General features: G+C 59.7%; 2 protein-coding genes across 3 annotated transcripts; one reads left to right on the forward strand and one right to left on the reverse strand.

The window, feature by feature from the left end:
- Positions 1 to 132: 132 nt before the first annotated feature.
- Positions 133 to 9,286, forward strand: APEH (acylaminoacyl-peptide hydrolase). The gene is made up of 22 exons (XM_004615244.2): positions 133 to 255; positions 331 to 463; positions 1,160 to 1,286; positions 2,183 to 2,276; positions 2,364 to 2,439; positions 2,532 to 2,695; positions 2,862 to 2,999; positions 3,091 to 3,182; positions 3,262 to 3,302; positions 3,397 to 3,518; positions 4,089 to 4,149; positions 5,092 to 5,189; positions 5,870 to 5,921; positions 6,589 to 6,677; positions 7,091 to 7,229; positions 7,596 to 7,679; positions 7,760 to 7,840; positions 8,151 to 8,239; positions 8,350 to 8,540; positions 8,633 to 8,735; positions 8,813 to 8,919; positions 9,008 to 9,286. Exons 1-22 carry the CDS (start codon positions 244 to 246, stop codon positions 9,111 to 9,113), a joined length of 2,199 nt encoding a protein of 732 aa, XP_004615301.1. The 5' UTR covers positions 133 to 243; the 3' UTR covers positions 9,114 to 9,286.
- A 100-nt stretch (positions 9,287 to 9,386) lies between these two features.
- Positions 9,387 to 14,409, reverse strand: MST1 (macrophage stimulating 1). Of its 2 annotated transcripts, XM_004615243.2 has the most exons (18): positions 14,283 to 14,409; positions 13,545 to 13,692; positions 13,340 to 13,452; positions 13,152 to 13,266; positions 12,932 to 13,068; positions 12,570 to 12,690; positions 12,306 to 12,424; positions 11,883 to 12,051; positions 11,624 to 11,754; positions 11,439 to 11,541; positions 11,202 to 11,338; positions 11,089 to 11,124; positions 10,887 to 11,007; positions 10,683 to 10,760; positions 10,445 to 10,591; positions 10,244 to 10,350; positions 10,018 to 10,157; positions 9,387 to 9,888 (listed from the first exon to the last, which is right to left on the reverse strand). In XM_004615243.2, the coding sequence occupies exons 1-18, from the start codon at positions 14,380 to 14,382 to the stop codon at positions 9,727 to 9,729; spliced, it is 2,184 nt and encodes a 727-aa protein (XP_004615300.2). In that variant the 5' UTR covers positions 14,383 to 14,409; the 3' UTR covers positions 9,387 to 9,726. The 2 variants fall into 2 exon arrangements, with proteins under 2 accessions (XP_004615300.2, XP_054991955.1); XM_055135980.1 differs by lacking the exon at positions 11,089 to 11,124.
- Between the last annotated feature and the right edge of the window lie 704 nt (positions 14,410 to 15,113).

Genomic DNA, 15,113 nt, shown 5'->3' on the forward strand with positions numbered 1-15,113 from the left:
TTCATTCCTCCCCGGGCCTCCCCCGGCCCCCAGGCCCACGGTTCGACTCTCGCAGGCCCCACCTCCTTGCCACCGGGGCCACGCCCCTCTGCTAACGGTCCTCGCTCATTTGCCGGAGGTCCCGCCCCTCCCCGGGCGTCCCGGGACGGAGGCGGGACCACTCGGGCCGCTCTCGGGCTCCGCCCCCTAAGCCTCACTTCCGTGTGCTGGCACGCCCCGCCTCGCCCCGGGCCGAGAGCGATTATGGAGCGGCAGGTGAGGGCTCGGCTCGCGGTTCCCGTGGTCCTTGCAGCCCGGGCCGGGCCTGACCCTGGTGTGTCCCCTGCGCAGGTGCTGCTGAACGAGCCCGAAGAGGCGGCGGCGCTGTACCGGGGCCTTAGCCGCCAACCCGCGCTGAGCGCCGCCTGCCTGGGCCCGGAGGTCACCACGCAGTATGGGGGCCACTATCGGACGGTGCACACCGGTGTGTGTATGGGGGGGACCGGGCGGCGGGTCCGCTCAGGGCCGTGCAGTCGGGTGGAGAGGAGGGAAATGTGGAATGCTCGCGGCTTGACGGTGCACATGGGTGTGTGAATGAAAAGGAGGCTTGGAGGAATGGGGGTGAAAGAAAGGGTGCACACAGGTTTATGGGGGAGGGGAGGTTGTTCAGTCATTATGGGATGGTACCTATAAATATGAGTTGAGAAAGTGGAAGTAGAATTGGAATCTGGAGGCCTGCCAAATAGTACAAGGGCGCCGGCAATTAGCCTTGCATGTAGGTAACCCTTGTTATAATTCCCTGTACCATATACGGTATAACAACCAGCAGCACCACCAGGGTTACATTCCTACACACTGAATCAAGAATAACCGAATAACCACCCAGGGCACCGCTGGGTGTGGCCTAAACCTCATTCTTCCCCCCCAACCCACCCTCCAAATTAGAATTCAGATGTGAATTTGGGAGTGGGCCTTGTAGACCACAACTCATTAGTGGTTTCTCTGAGAGGTGTCAACTCAGTCTCTGGAGGACTAGACTTGGGCTGTGGCCAAGTTTGTCCTATCCTGTACCCAGACTATCTGAAGACAGATTGAGAAGGTGGACTGGGCCTTCCGGGCAAGGTAGGGAGGCAATAGCCTGGACTGGTCAGACCCAGCAGACTAATGTCTTTCCTCACAGAGTGGACCCAGAGGGACCTGGAACGCATGGAGAACATCCGATTCTGCCGCCAGTACTTGGTGTTCCACGACGGGGACACCGTGGTTTTTGCAGGCCCTGCAGGGAACAGTGTGGAGACCCGGGGGGAGTAAGTTTGAGGGAGGAAACAGTGGGCAAGGCCTCATCTGTCTTGGTGGGCATTGGATGAATGCCTACCATGGATCTGGGTGCAGGTGGGACCTCATGGGAGCTCAGGAGATGTCTAGTGATAATGCTTGAAAAAGACATGGGAGTCTTGCTCCAGAGATGCACCCAGGCTGTGCCATGGAAGCCCTGGGAGTCTGGGCAGAGGGGAGCTCCTGCCACAGGGGGAGAAGCAAGGTCTGAAGGGTTCATGTGAAGTCAAAGACTTAAGAATTTTGTTTTACAGTAGTGGAGGCTCTTGGGCACTTTGGTGGTGGTAAAGGTACAGTAACCTTGTACAACAAAATCATACATTGATACTGTTGTAACTATGTTACCTAAATTATAGTAACTTGATGGAAACAGACTTGCTTTTATAAAGAAAGAATTTAGGGGCCTTGGGGCTGGAGTGATAGCACAGCGGGTAGGGCGTTTGCCTTGCACGCGGCCGACCCGGGTTCGAATCCCAGCATCCCATATGGTCCCCTGAGCACCGCCAGGGGTGATTCCTGAGTGCATGAGCCAGGAGTGACCCCTGTGCATCGCCGGGTGTGACCCAAAAAGCAAAAAAAAAAAAAGAATTTAGGGGCCTAGTGATAGTACAGTGGCCCAGGAACCTACCTTGCACCCAGGCTGGCTGACTGGGATCGAGACTTCCCATATGGTCACCTGAGCACCACCAGGAGTAATTTCTGAGTGCAGAGCCATCAGTAATCCCTGAGCTTCGGTGAGTGTGGCCCCCAGACCAAAAAATAAATAATAGAATGAATCTAGTTTTAGGAGCTGTGGCCTAGCGGGGGAACAGACTTGCCCTTGTTGGTCATTGGGTGTAAGGTGACTGATTCTATTCCCTGTCCTCAGGCTGCTGAGCAGAGAATCTCCTTCTGGTGCCACAAGAGCGGTGCTGCGCAAGACTGGAGGCACGGGCCCTGGGGAGGAGAAACAGTTCCTGGAGGTGAGTATGCAGGGGACCAAGCAGTGGACATTATGGGGCTCAGCCCCTTGCGTGGGGGCAGATAAGCTGATAAACAGATATTCTTAGATCTGGGAGAAGAACCGGAAGCTCAAGAGTTTCAACCTGTCAGCGCTGGAGAAACATGGGCCTGTGTACGAGGATGGTGAGGCAGCTGGCTGGTGAGAAGGCAGGGTGGACAGGAGGGACATCCGTAGCCCAGAGTGTCCCCTGATGACCGGCCCTCCCTGCACCCAGACTGCTTTGGCTGCCTGTCCTGGTCGCACTCGGAGACACACTTGTTGTATGTGGCAGAGAAGAAGCGCCCCAAGGCTGAGTCCTTCTTTCAGACCAAAGCCTTGGACGTCAGTGGCAGTGATGAAGACATGGCCAGGCCAAAGAAGTCCGACCAGGCTGTGAAGGTGCTCATGGCCATGGCCAGTTCATGAAGGCCCCTTAGGGGAACCCTGAGGTGCAGGATGTTCCCTGCCCACACAGTGCCCATCAGAGCCGGGACAGCATTGGCTTCTGGGGGGTAGGGCAGAACCCTGTGGGATTGGCAAGGTGTTAACTCTCCTGTGTTTTCAGGGGGATCAGTTTGTCTTTTATGAAGACTGGGGAGAAAGTATGGTTTCCAAAAGCACGCCTGTGCTCTGCGTGCTGGACATTGAGAGCGGCAACATCTCGGTGCTTGAGGGGGTCCCTGAGAACGTGTCCCCTGGACAGGTTAGCCTGGCTCCTCCTGCATTACTCTTGGACCCTGGGTGCCTGCTTGCTCCGCTGCCCCAAGTTCACGCCTGGCCCATGGTGTTTGTAGGCATTCTGGGCCCCTGGTGACACAGGCGTGGTGTTTATTGGCTGGTGGCATGAGCCCTTCCGGCTGGGCGTGCGGTTTTGTTCCAATCGCAGGTGAGGAAGCAGCTCGGGGCCGGGGCCAAGCATGCAGGCTGATCTCGAAACTGACTGTGTGTGTCTCTGCTGGTTCCAGGTCAGCTCTGTACTACGTGGACCTCACTGGGGGGCAGTGTGGTAAGTGACTGGTGCCCAGCTAGCTGTGCTTTGCTGACACACACCGCACTGCCCATGCCTGCCTGTATGACATTCACATTTCCTTCTGGTCCAGAGCTCCTGTCCGACGACATTGTGGCGGTCTCCTCTCCCCGGCTGAGCCCAGACCAGTGTCGCATCATCTACCTGCGCTACCCATCCCTAGTGCCCCATCATCAGTGTAGCCAGCTGTGCCTGGTGAGCTTGGGGGCCAGGGGGTGAGGGGAGGAGGGGTCAGCAAAAAGAGGAGGAGGAGAGATGAGAGATGAAGGGAAGGTCATCTGGGTCTCCCCTGGGTGCCTCAGAACACCTCTTGTCTTAGGCAGTGTTGGTGTGAGTCCTGCTCCCGCCCCAAGGCAGGGCCTACAGGAATGAGAGGCAGGACTGTCTTCGGGGAGTCGGGACTCACCGCCTGGGGAGCGTCTCTGGGGAGAAGTGTGCTCCTCCGGGCCATGGGAGAGGACCCAAAAGCAAAGTACATACTATGTGTGTGGGAACCCCAGGTTTGATTCCCAGCATCGCACTGTCTGGTGTGGCCCCCAAATAAAAGAACAGACTGCTCCTCCCTTTGCTTCTCATCTGTGCATGCCCAGGCTCTAGGGGGAGCTGAGATCTAGGAAGCAGTAACGGTCTTATAGACCCAGGGCAGCTCACCCCACCCTTTCCCGAGACCACGCAGGGCTATCAGTGAAAGAGGGGGACTAGAGCTCTGTGTCCGGGTGGTATTTCCAGTATCCTGGCAGGCCTGACCTTCGTGTCCTCTTATAGTATGACTGGTACACCAAGGTGACCTCGGTGGTGGTGGATGTCGTGCCTCGGCAGTTGGGAGGTAAGTGGAGGCTAGCAAATGGATGTGTAGAGATGGTACCCCAGGTCTCCTGCATGACACTCCTGCATGGGGCCAGCTCCTGCTCCTGGGGTACGCTCTGAGGCCACCCTTCCTGCTGAGCAGCCCCGTGTCTGTCCCTTGCAAGGCAGGGAGTGGGGGTCGGGGAGGGAATCAGACAGAAGAAAACCCAAGGGGCCAGCTGAGACCAGAGCAGCCCAACCTGCTAAGGGTCTCATTGTTTCATTCCTGTGCTCCTGATTACTATTTTGTTTTCTCACTGCTCCTTCAGATGGGGTCTCAGAATGTACGCAAGCTTGGGGTGGCCTAACTGACCCCACTGAGCCACTCCCCAGACCCTCCAAGTCTGGTCAGCGGGCCTTGGGGATGGCCCTTGGCAGGCAGGCCCATTGGATCTCAGGTGTTCCCCGCTCTGTGGGACCCCAAAACATGCCACAGACAGGAGGGACGAGAGTCTGTTTCCTCGGCAGCCTGGGCAGATCCAGTGTCCAGTGGATGAGGAGTGGCCACAGCCTCCCGGCTGGGGTCTCAGGGAGGCCATGTTGGGGAATTGTCTGAATCTAGCACCACCCCCTGTTAGCTGCGGCCTCAGACCGTGTCCTGGCATCATGGCTTCCACTTCTTTGTCTGTGGTGGGTGCTGGCTTTGTGAGATTGATTGCTGTGGGGGTAGATTAGGGGTGAAGGGCCAGCTGTGTGAGCATTAGACTCAGCAAGCCCCTGGGCAGGGCCACTGAGCACTGCTCACAGAAGAACAGCACAGAGCCCTTTAGCCCTCACACCTCTGTACTCCGACCCTTAGAACCCTCGTGTGCAACAAACATTAGTGATGGGGTGCCACGTGAATCCCCCAACAGCCCAGAACCCCCACACCTCCTTTCCTGGAAACACCTCCCCAAGACCTCTCTTCCCCAAATCTTTGCAGAGAACTTTTCTGGAATCTACTGTAGCCTGCTGCCCCTGGGCTGCTGGGCAGCTGACAGCCAGAGAGTGGTTTTCGACTCGCCTCACCGCAGCCGACAGGTACAGGGCCAGGCCAGCGCGGAGGGCGCCCCTCTGACCAGCACCCAGAGCCCTCAGCCTGGAGCATAGCCCGGACACACCCCAGGGCCACCTGCCCTGGAACATCCTGTGCCCAGGGCTGGAGAAATAGTACAACGAGTAGAGTGGTTGCCTTGCATGCAGCTGACCTGGGTTCAGTCTGTGGCTTCCCGTATGGTCCCTGAGCACTGCTGTAGAGCCAGGAATAATCTTTGAGAATCATTGGGTATGGCCCAAAAAATAAAAAAGACCCTGTGCCTAATTCAGTTCCTGTGGGGTGACAGCAAAGTAACCCCAAAACATTTCCAGCCAGGAGAGAAGAAGCATGGGTGAGACGCTGAACACTATGAGAATTGTTGGCGTTGACACTGAGCCCTTCTCCCAGGCCTGCCCAGGGTCCCCGCAGCGTGCCAGGCTCCTCCTGGCTCTGCTGTCACTTGACTCTTACACTCCCTCAAAGGGTGCAGGGGCAGTCCCTGCCTTGTCCAGGGTCACCCAACATGTTTTGACAGGGCTGGGATTTGAACCCAGGCCTGAGGTCACTTGCTACTGTCCTGATTTGCTACAGGGGTCCCCAGGAGGGCAAAGAAAAGATAGGAGACAGGGGTAGGCACTGGAGGGCTCTGGAATGAGGGGTCACACTACTGTCCCTTCTGCTTTAGGACCTGTTTGCTGTGGACACCCAAATGGGCACTGTGACCTCCCTGACAGCTGGTGAGCAGGGCTGGGGTGGCAGGGGCACCTGGTGGCCTTGCAAGGACCCATCCATGCAGGATTCTTCCCATCTGGCTCTATCCTTATCACCCGGTCCCACCTCAGCATGAATGGCCTCCACCTACCCCACACAAACACACAAACATACAAACCAAATATACAAATTACAAACACAGAGCCATTGGGCCACATACCCTCCCTGCCACTCCCTTCCCCTGGGCTTGGTACATTGTTTCCAGTGGTGACTGTCCTGTCACCCTGGGACCCAGGACATGCTGGCTCCCTCGTTTTCCTCTCAGTCCTGGTGATTCTGTCCCTGAAATGTTTTTTAACCCGCCTGGGCTCCTCCATGTCTCTCCACTGCCTCCTGTGCACCCCAGCCCTCTGCACGTGGCCTCTCCCCTTATCTGGCATTCCCTCAGCATCACCAGCATCTGCCCCACAAGCGGCAATTCAAGCAGGAAGCCCACCCAGACCCTGTGACACTCGGTGACTGGTGTTTGTGACAGTCTCTCTGGTGTCCTTTGTATTTCAGGGTGGAAGGGGCACCTTGTCATAGAGTCTCTAGCGGTGGGGGGGCGGGGAGGGCTTGGCTCCACAGAGCTGGGGGAGTGAGGAGGGGCAGTGGTGCTGTTGCTTAGTCCTTTGTGTTCTCTGATCCTCCCAGGGGGCTCAGGTGGGAGCTGGAAGCTGCTCACAATGGACCGGGACCTCATGGTGGCCCAGTTCTCCTCGCCCAGCCTACCCCCAAGCCTGGTGAGTGATGGGAGGCCCAGGCCCAGCGAGTGGGGATTCAGTGCAGACATAGCAGTTCAGGCTGGGAAACTGTCCCCCGAGTCAGATCAGGGCTGCTCAGCATTTGAGAGACCAAGATGTGGACCCAGCCCAGCTTGGTCCACAGGTTCCAACCCCGCTAACAGGTTAGGGTCTGCTCTGAATGGAAGTATTGGAGAAGGTACCCCGTCCTCGGCATAACTGAGCCCAGGAAGTTGAGAAAGTGTGTTGAGAGAAGTGTGTATGTGAGTGTGTGCCCGCTAATGGGAGTCTCTGCTGTACCCGGGAGGTGGGCAGAAGACCAAGTCTAGTGAGGAGTGCCCATCTTCTCTGGGCACAAGCAGCCTGCCTCTGGGAAGCAGCCAGCCCCTGTGACACACTCGTCCCCCTGGCAGAAAGTTGGATTCCTGCCTCCTGCGGGAAAGGAGCAGGCGGTGTTGTGGGTGTCCCTGGAGGAGGCTGAGCCCATTCCTGACATCTCCTGGTGCATCCGGGTGCTCCAGCCACCCCCAGAGCAAGACAACGCGCAGTATGGTGAGCTGAGCTGGGGCTGAGGGACCTCTACGGCCCTGTCACACAGTGCCTTTGGTCCACCTTTTCCACCTCCTGTCTGATGTGGTGCTTGTGGACAGTTATAGGGTGCAATGTCCAGACTGGGCACCAGCAGGGCAATTCATAATTGGTGGGAAAACCAAGGTCCCAAGAAGTCAGGCCTGGTTTGAGACCTCTCTAACACTATCCCCAAGGAGAGCCAGTTGAGCCTCCTGTATGGGGGCAACAAGTGGGACTACCTAGTTTAAAGTCTTGGGGGGTCCTGGGCCTGCCTCTCTGGCCGAGGCGTCAGTGTGGAAGGCCCTGGGTAGGGCACTGGCCCTGCTGACACCTGTCCTCTCCCTGCAGCTGGACTGGATTTTGAAGCAATCCTGCTGCAGCCCAGCAACCCTCCAGATAAGAACCAGGTCCCCCTGGTGGTCATGCCCCACGGTAGGCATCTGGCCTTAAAGCCCCTGCCCTGCCATCACCCCTCCTGACTGGCTTGTTCATCCTCTGCTTCCTGTCCACAGGGGGGCCCCATTCGTCCTTTGTCACTGCCTGGATGCTGTTTCCAGCCATGCTCTGCAAGATGGGCTTCGCAGTCCTGCTGGGTGAGTGGCCAGGGCCTCATGAGTATGGGCTCAGTCTATACAAGTACCATGGCCGCCACCCTGATCTCCAGGCCTCTCTGTAGCCTCGATGAGCACCAGCAGATGCCTGGCTCAGCCTGACTCCTCTGTATACTAATGTGGCCTTGCACGGGAAGTGTGTTGTGGTCACTGAGGAGCAGCCACAAATCTTGGTCCCTTCCGCTTATGAGTCTGTGGAGCCTGAGCCCCAGAAACAACCTTGCAGAAGGGCAAAAGGCATCTGGGGAGCTGGGATTGTCACTTGACCGCCCTGTCTGGTCCCTCTGTCTAGTGAACTACCGTGGTTCCACGGGCTTCGGCCAGGACAGCATCCTCTCCCTCCCAGGCAATGTGGGCCGTCAGGATGTAAAGGACGTCCAGGTAGCAGAGTGGGGCTCTGAACAAGCGGGGGTGGGAGACAGCCCTCAGGATGTGACTACGCCTGATGGGGAGGCAGCTGGCTGCAGTGCTCTGCCTGCCCTGTCCTGCAGTTTGCAGCGGAGCAGGTGCTCCAGGAGGAGCACTTTGACGCAGGCCGAGTGGCCCTGATGGGCGGTTCCCATGGCGGCTTCCTCTCCTGTCACCTGATTGGTCAGTACCCAGAGACCTATGGTGCCTGTGTGGTTCGGAACCCCGTGATCAATATCGCCTCCATGATGGGCTCCACCGACATCCCTGACTGGTGGGTGTGCCGCTAGGTCCCTGCCACTCTCCCCAGGCCCCTCTGGCTGGCCTCAGGGCTCCCGGGGGCTGCAGCAGCTACATCTCTTGCAGGTGTATGGTGGAGGCTGGTTTCCCCTATAGCAGCGACTGCCTGCCCGACCTCAGTGTGTGGGCCGAGATGCTGGACAAGTCGCCCATCAAGTACACCCCTCAGGTGCGCAGCCCTCCCCCACCCTGTGCGTGGACGGTCCCCAGCCCAGGCCTGGCTCACCCCCACACTGCACCCCCCAGGTGAAAACACCGCTATTACTGATGCTGGGCCAGGAGGACCGGCGCGTACCCTTCAAGCAGGGCATGGAGTATTACCGCGCCCTCAAGGCCCGGAACGTGCCCGTGCGGTGAGTGTGGTGGGGACAGCCCTGGCTGCTGGCGGGCAGGTGAGTGGGGAGGTCCCTCCAGCTTCCAACACTGGCCCAACCCCTCCAGGCTCCTGCTGTATCCCAAAAGCACCCACGCGCTGTCAGAGGTGGAGGTGGAGTCGGACAGCTTCATGAATGCTGTGCTCTGGCTGCGCACACACTTGGGCAGCTGAGCCTGGCCCCTCCGCTGGGCAGGTTGGCCCATGGCACACTTTGCTCTGGAGGAGCCCCGGGACCTGGCAGGAGGCGGCCTGGGCTCTTGGCTCGGTGGATAGGGTGAACCAAGGACTGGGGGCTCTGGAGGCAGAATAAATGAGAACCAGAGTCTGGTTCCTGCTGGACTTTGTACCAAGCCACCTCTCACTTCCTCCCTCCCCTTGCGTTCAAAGACTATCCACTGGGAGTGAGGCCGCAGGGACCTCATGGCCCTCAGGGTGAGAAGACAAGTTGGGGATGGTGAGACTCAGGTTTGGCCAGCCGGGACGCACCGAGGGAGCTACCTCTGCTGCTGCACCTCCTGTTAGGAGGCCCGCACCATTCCTCTCTCCCGTGGTGTGTCTCGGAGACACATGAAGCCCTCCCTCAGCAGCACAGTCTGCATCTGTGGGGTCAGATCTGCTGCCCCAGGGTGCCCTGTGCTCAAGCCTCCCCGGCCAGAGCAAGGCGTTGTCAGCTGGTTCCCTGGAAGCAGAAGCTAAGCTGCATGTGCATAGGTGTGAAGAGGAAGGCAGCTTTATGTCGGACAAAGGCTCACCCTCATCAAGGCCCCCGGGCTTGCAGCCAGGCCTAACCCAGCTGCATGACCTTTTGGATCCAGTCTGTAAACACAGAGACGCGAATGTAGATGGCTGGCCAGCGTGGCCGCGCACACACTCGGTTGGGAATGATGATTCCCTGCAGGACCCAGCAGTCATGGGTGAAGCAGGCAAGCGGACCCCCGTAGTCGCCCTGGTAGGAAGGAAAACGGGTGAGGGACCCTGGGCCAGGGCAGAGACTGCTTCCCTGGTAGGGGTGAAATGTTTTCCTCTCCTCCTCCCCCCCACCCCTGTCCAGGCTGGTCAGTTGCTGACCACTGACCTCACAGGCCCCTACAGGGGCCAGCAGCCCCTCAGTGCACAGCTCATTCTCCCGCACACGCCCTCGGTGCTTGATGTTACATTCCTGATTGGAGATGACTTTCACTGAGGCCACGTTAAGGACCGAGTTGTCCCCTGTGCCTACAGTGAAGGGAATGCAAAGAGAGGGCCTGTGGGTAGAATGCAGGGCTGGGCACAGGGGCCCAGCACCCTACCTTGTCTCTCACCTTTAGTCTCCCCCCAGCCTGCAAGTTCACACTTGGTACTCGGAGGCACCACGTAGCGCTCAGGGGGCAGGCAGATCAGGGCCACACGCTGATTCAGGATCACGGGCCTTCAGCAGGGACCAGGGGACTCAGAGCCTGAGGCCACAAGGCCCAGCCCCACCTCACACCCTCTTCACATACCCCCCTCTTGAGCCTACACACCTCTCTAGCTTGAGCAGAACCAGCTGGGAGCCGGAGGGCCCACACACCAGCCTGGTGATTGGGACCCGCTGCAGGTCTGGCTCTGAGGGCTGGGGGTTCTGGAACAGGGTGCCCAGCCACACCTCATAACCTAGAAGGGGCATGTGGCTAGGGGAGGAAAAAAGTCCATGAGGTAAGCCCACACAGTCCCTGAGGCCCCGCTATTGGCCTGCCCAGGGGAAGATGAAGAGAGGCTCACCAGGAGGAGAAGCACTGGCGGGCAGTCAGCACCCACTGCTCCTTCACTAGGGACCCCCCACAGAAATGATGGCCCTGCCTGGAGGAGGGGAAGAGAGACCAGTGAGCCAGCTCTGGGCTCCAGGGCCACCGGCACCAGTCCTCAGGTACAGCATGCCCCCCCACCCTCACTGCTGCTCATGGCCTCATAGCCAGTGTGTCTCACCGGTTCCGCAAGCTGACAGTCCAGGGTGAGTTCCCAGGCTGGCCCCCCACCACCCGCATCCTGCGGGGCAGCTGGTCCTGGCGGGTCACCCTCTTGCCACATTTCTCAAACAACACCTGGTCTGGGGGGTAAGGTTGGGTATGGGTAAAACTGAGAAGTGGGCAAGGGGGACGGTCTCATCTACACCTGGTCGGGTCCATACCTGCCGGCTCCAGGATGGACGGGTGTTGCTTATCATCTGAAAGACCCGAGTTCACCGAGTTAAGGGAGCCGGGACGGCGGCTGGGACAGGGACTGGGGCTCGCGGGTGCTCACCGCAGCGCTTCAGGGCACAGTAGTCGAAAGGCGTCCCCGGGTCGGTGGTGTAGCACCAGGGTCCGTGGCTGTCGGCGTCGGGGTTCCGGCAGAAGTTCTCCTCCAGATGCGCATGGGGGGCCGAGGCGGGCGTGAACCTAGGCAGGGCGGGGAGGCCAGAATCAAAGCTCCGCGATGCGGAGCCTCCCTGGGCCCGGGTGCCTCGCCGATGCGCCGCCTCAGGACGATCGGACTCACTGGGGCTTGTGCGGCGTATCGGCGGACCAGTGCTGGCAAGTGACGCCCTTGCGGGTCTTGCTGACCGAGCCGCGGTAGCTCTCCCCGACGCCGTGGTAGCAGTCTGCAGCGGCGGACGCCCCGCGGGGCGGTCAGCAGCAGCGCGCTCCCGCGCCCCGCGCCCTCACCCCGCGCCCGGAACTCACCCTCGGCCCGCACGTCGTCGGCGCAGCGCCGGATCTGGTAGCAGAAGGCCATGCGCATTCCAGGCCGCGAGGTGAAGCACCAGGGTGCCTCCGAGCCGTCGGGATTCCGACAGAAATTCTCGCGAAGGTCCCTGCGCGGGCGGCCCCTCAGTGCCAGGGACGCTAGTCGGGCCGGGCAGCCCCGCCCTCTCAAAGCCCCGCCCCAGGCCGCCTGGCGCCCCGCCCACGAGTGTGGCCCCGCCCACGGGCGAGCGCTCACTTGCAAGCATATTTCTCCGGCTCGAAGAGATGCTGATGCGGGTACTGCGCGTCCCAGCGCTGGCAGGGCACGCCCGCGGCGGTGGTGTTGGCCGTGCCCCGGTAGCCCTCGCCCTTCCCACGGAAGCAATTGAATGTCGTAGCCTCCTTCTGCCGATGTGTGTTGGTCCCTTGGATGGACCCCAGAGACTGAGACCCCAAGGATGGGAGGGCCCGAATCCCGTTTTTCTGGTCCCTGTGGTCCTTTGATAGCCACCGATTCATCCCCAGCCATCCCGCAGCCACTGCTCTCCCTGGTGCGGCCACGCGCGTGCACACACCCCCCTCCCCGACACACACACACACACACACACACACACACACACACACACATAACCACACCCTTCCCATGCATGCCCCATCCCACCACGCTTGGTCACCCTACCGCAACGGGGAAGGTTGCAGAACTCCCGCTTGAGCTGTGGGTCAGTGGTATAGCACCAGGGCCGCTCGGAACCATCTGGATTCCGACAATAGTTGTCGTCCAGGTGTTTGTCTAGGAACCTGGAAACAGTAGTGGTGTATGAACAAGGCCCCTGGACTCAGGCCCTATCAGATTCAGACCATCTACCACCTTCCACTCGATCTCCTCCCTGGAACCCTGGCCCACCCCCAGGATAGCCGGTTGGTCAAGCCCACCCATGCGTACTTGCCGGGTTCGAAGGGGTGCGAGTGTGGGTGCTGCAGGTCCCAGCGCTGACACTCGCGCCCTGACTCGGTGTGGTCCACGGCCCCGCGATAATCTTCGCCATTGCACCAAAAGCAGGTTGCTGGAGGGCCAGAGAGACAGGACAGCGGGTAGGGTGCCTGCTTGCATGTAGCTGACCTTGGTTCACTTCCCTGTACTGGCTATGGTCCCCCCAGCACTGCCAGAAGTAAGCTCTGAGCACAGTTGGGTGTGGCCCAAAATCAAACTGAAAAGCAGGTTACTGGAGACACAAGAGTACAGGGCTGAAGTAGGTTCAATTGCTGGACCATGCAAGCCTGATTCCCCCCTCCCCATCCATTTACCCTCCTTGCAGGACTTAAGGCCGCAGCTCTGGTAACGCTTGGCAGGGTCTGTCGTGTAGCACCAGGGACCTCCAGGGTCCCTGTCAGGGTTGCGACAGAAGTTCTCTTCCAAGCCATTCTGTGGGGTGGGCGTGTACCTGTGGGCAGAGAACCCGCCAAACAATGGCACCATGGGACAGCATGGGGACACCAAGGGACAGAGGAAGGATGTCCATCTCACTTGTGGTCATTGGGGAACTTGTGTCTCCAGTGCTGACAAGGTAGGCCCTCCTTGGTGACCGCTGCGGTTCCCCGGTACTGGACCCCGATGTCTATGATGCAGTTCCGCACATAATCTGAGAGCAAGAGAACAGTCACTATGGCCCAAGCCCCCTGTCCCTGCAGGGCATCCTCTTCTACATCACTTGCCTTTTTTTTGGAAGAGGTCACAACCCCCAGATCGCTGCAGCTGTGTATGAGGTGAATATTGGGTCCAGGGCAGCATCTGGCAACCCTGGCTGCTCACACTGTAGTGGAAGGCCCTGGGTGGGGTGGAGGTGGGGGGGAGCAGGCAGTTACCCAGGGCCCAGACCACCCCCACCCCCAATCTGTTCTAGGTCCAGTGGTGATTTACCTGCAGTCCAGCAGGGCCCCGCAATATTTTGCACACTCCTCCGCATCTGCCACATTTTGTTGCCAAGGTCTGGAGTCCCCTGAGTGTAGCAGGTGCTGTAGCTCCGTACCCCGAAGCACCTGGAAATCATTCAAAGGCGAGCGCTGCCCTGTAAGGAGGTGGGGGTGGGTGCATGTCAGCACACATATGCCAGCGTGTCCACAAGTCATTCATTCAGGGTCAAAGCTACAAGGCCTCTGGCATGGACCCTATAGGCACAGTCAATAGTTAGTCCCCTATGAAAGAGTGGGGACAGCCACCCCACCAGATGGCAGTTGTCACCAGTGTGTGTCCCTGTTTAGTGGGCAAAGCATGAGGCGCAGTCTCAATCACACAGTCTAGGAGAACAGTGAGTGATGGTACTGGCCCCATGGAATTGGTCCCCTCTTATCTCAGCTGGGAAGTTATCACACTACCCAGCAGAGCAGCGCCCCCCTTGCCCCCCAGCACTTCTGACTTGAGTTCCAGCTCTCACCAGCCCAAGGCTGTTTGCTAGATTTGCCTGCGTCTCACTGCAGCAGCCCTGCACGCAGGCCCCAGGAGGCAGCGCGCATCTGCTCTAGGAACGCCAGCTCCCAGCCAGAAGCCAAGGTCACTGACTAGCCCGTGCCCAGAAGCTCCTGGTGCAAACAGCAGGAGGGGTCTGGGGCTGACCCTTTCCCAGGGACAGGTGGGGGACTCAGGGTGGGGGGCACTCACCAGGAACCCCTGAGAACTGTGTCAGCAGCAGCAGCAAGAACCACCCCATCCTCCCGTCTGGAGGTTGTACTGTGACCCCCCACAGCCCCATCCAGAACATTGTGAAACCTGTCCCAATGGGATTGGGTGGCTCTGGCTTCCCACCTCCCCGCTGGGCTCTGGAGCCTGATCTCAGACACAGGGGCAGGAATGGGGGTGGGGCTCGGCCTTCGCCCTCAGAGCGAGGGGAAGGCACAGCTAACTCCCTCCCGGTCTGCCCAATACATTGGGCACGTACGGGGGGGTCCGCTTGAGGCGCCCCAGAGAAGGAACAGAGCCTTGCAGAAGAGGATGCACAACCAAAGGGTAGTGGAGCTGCCAGGAACTGGGGTGCCCATGCCTAGGCGGCTACATTAAACTTGACTGAGCCTCAGCTATTCCTGGCAAAGTGAGGCCGTTTCTGTCCCGGTCCCCAGAGCAGCCTCCCGCCCTCAACCCCGCGGACTTATCGGGGCCAGCTGTCAGGTCTGCCCACGCCCAGGCAGCGCAGCCCAGAGGGGCTCCCCTAGTCCCGCCAGAGGTGCCTTCCCGTGGCAGGTGAGCAAGGCCATCTGCGGCGTGGAAGTGGGGGGTGACAGGTTAGCAGGGACCCCGGCAGGGGAGGCCTTTCAGACTTGCAGGGAGAATCTGTGCTCCGGGCCGCAGGGACGGGTTAGGAGCTGGGCTCGGCGGCCTGAGGTTCCCAAGCAGGAACCTGCGTTGGGACCTGCAGGCCCCGGAGACCGCAGGGAGGCCGAGCCCTAGAAGCCGCCGCCGGCGGCCACGGAGGGCGCCCCCTGGCGGCGGCCGGGC

This window comes from Sorex araneus, chromosome 4 (assembly GCF_027595985.1).
Source record: "Sorex araneus isolate mSorAra2 chromosome 4, mSorAra2.pri, whole genome shotgun sequence".
Classification (NCBI taxonomy): domain Eukaryota; kingdom Metazoa; phylum Chordata; class Mammalia; order Eulipotyphla; family Soricidae; genus Sorex; species Sorex araneus.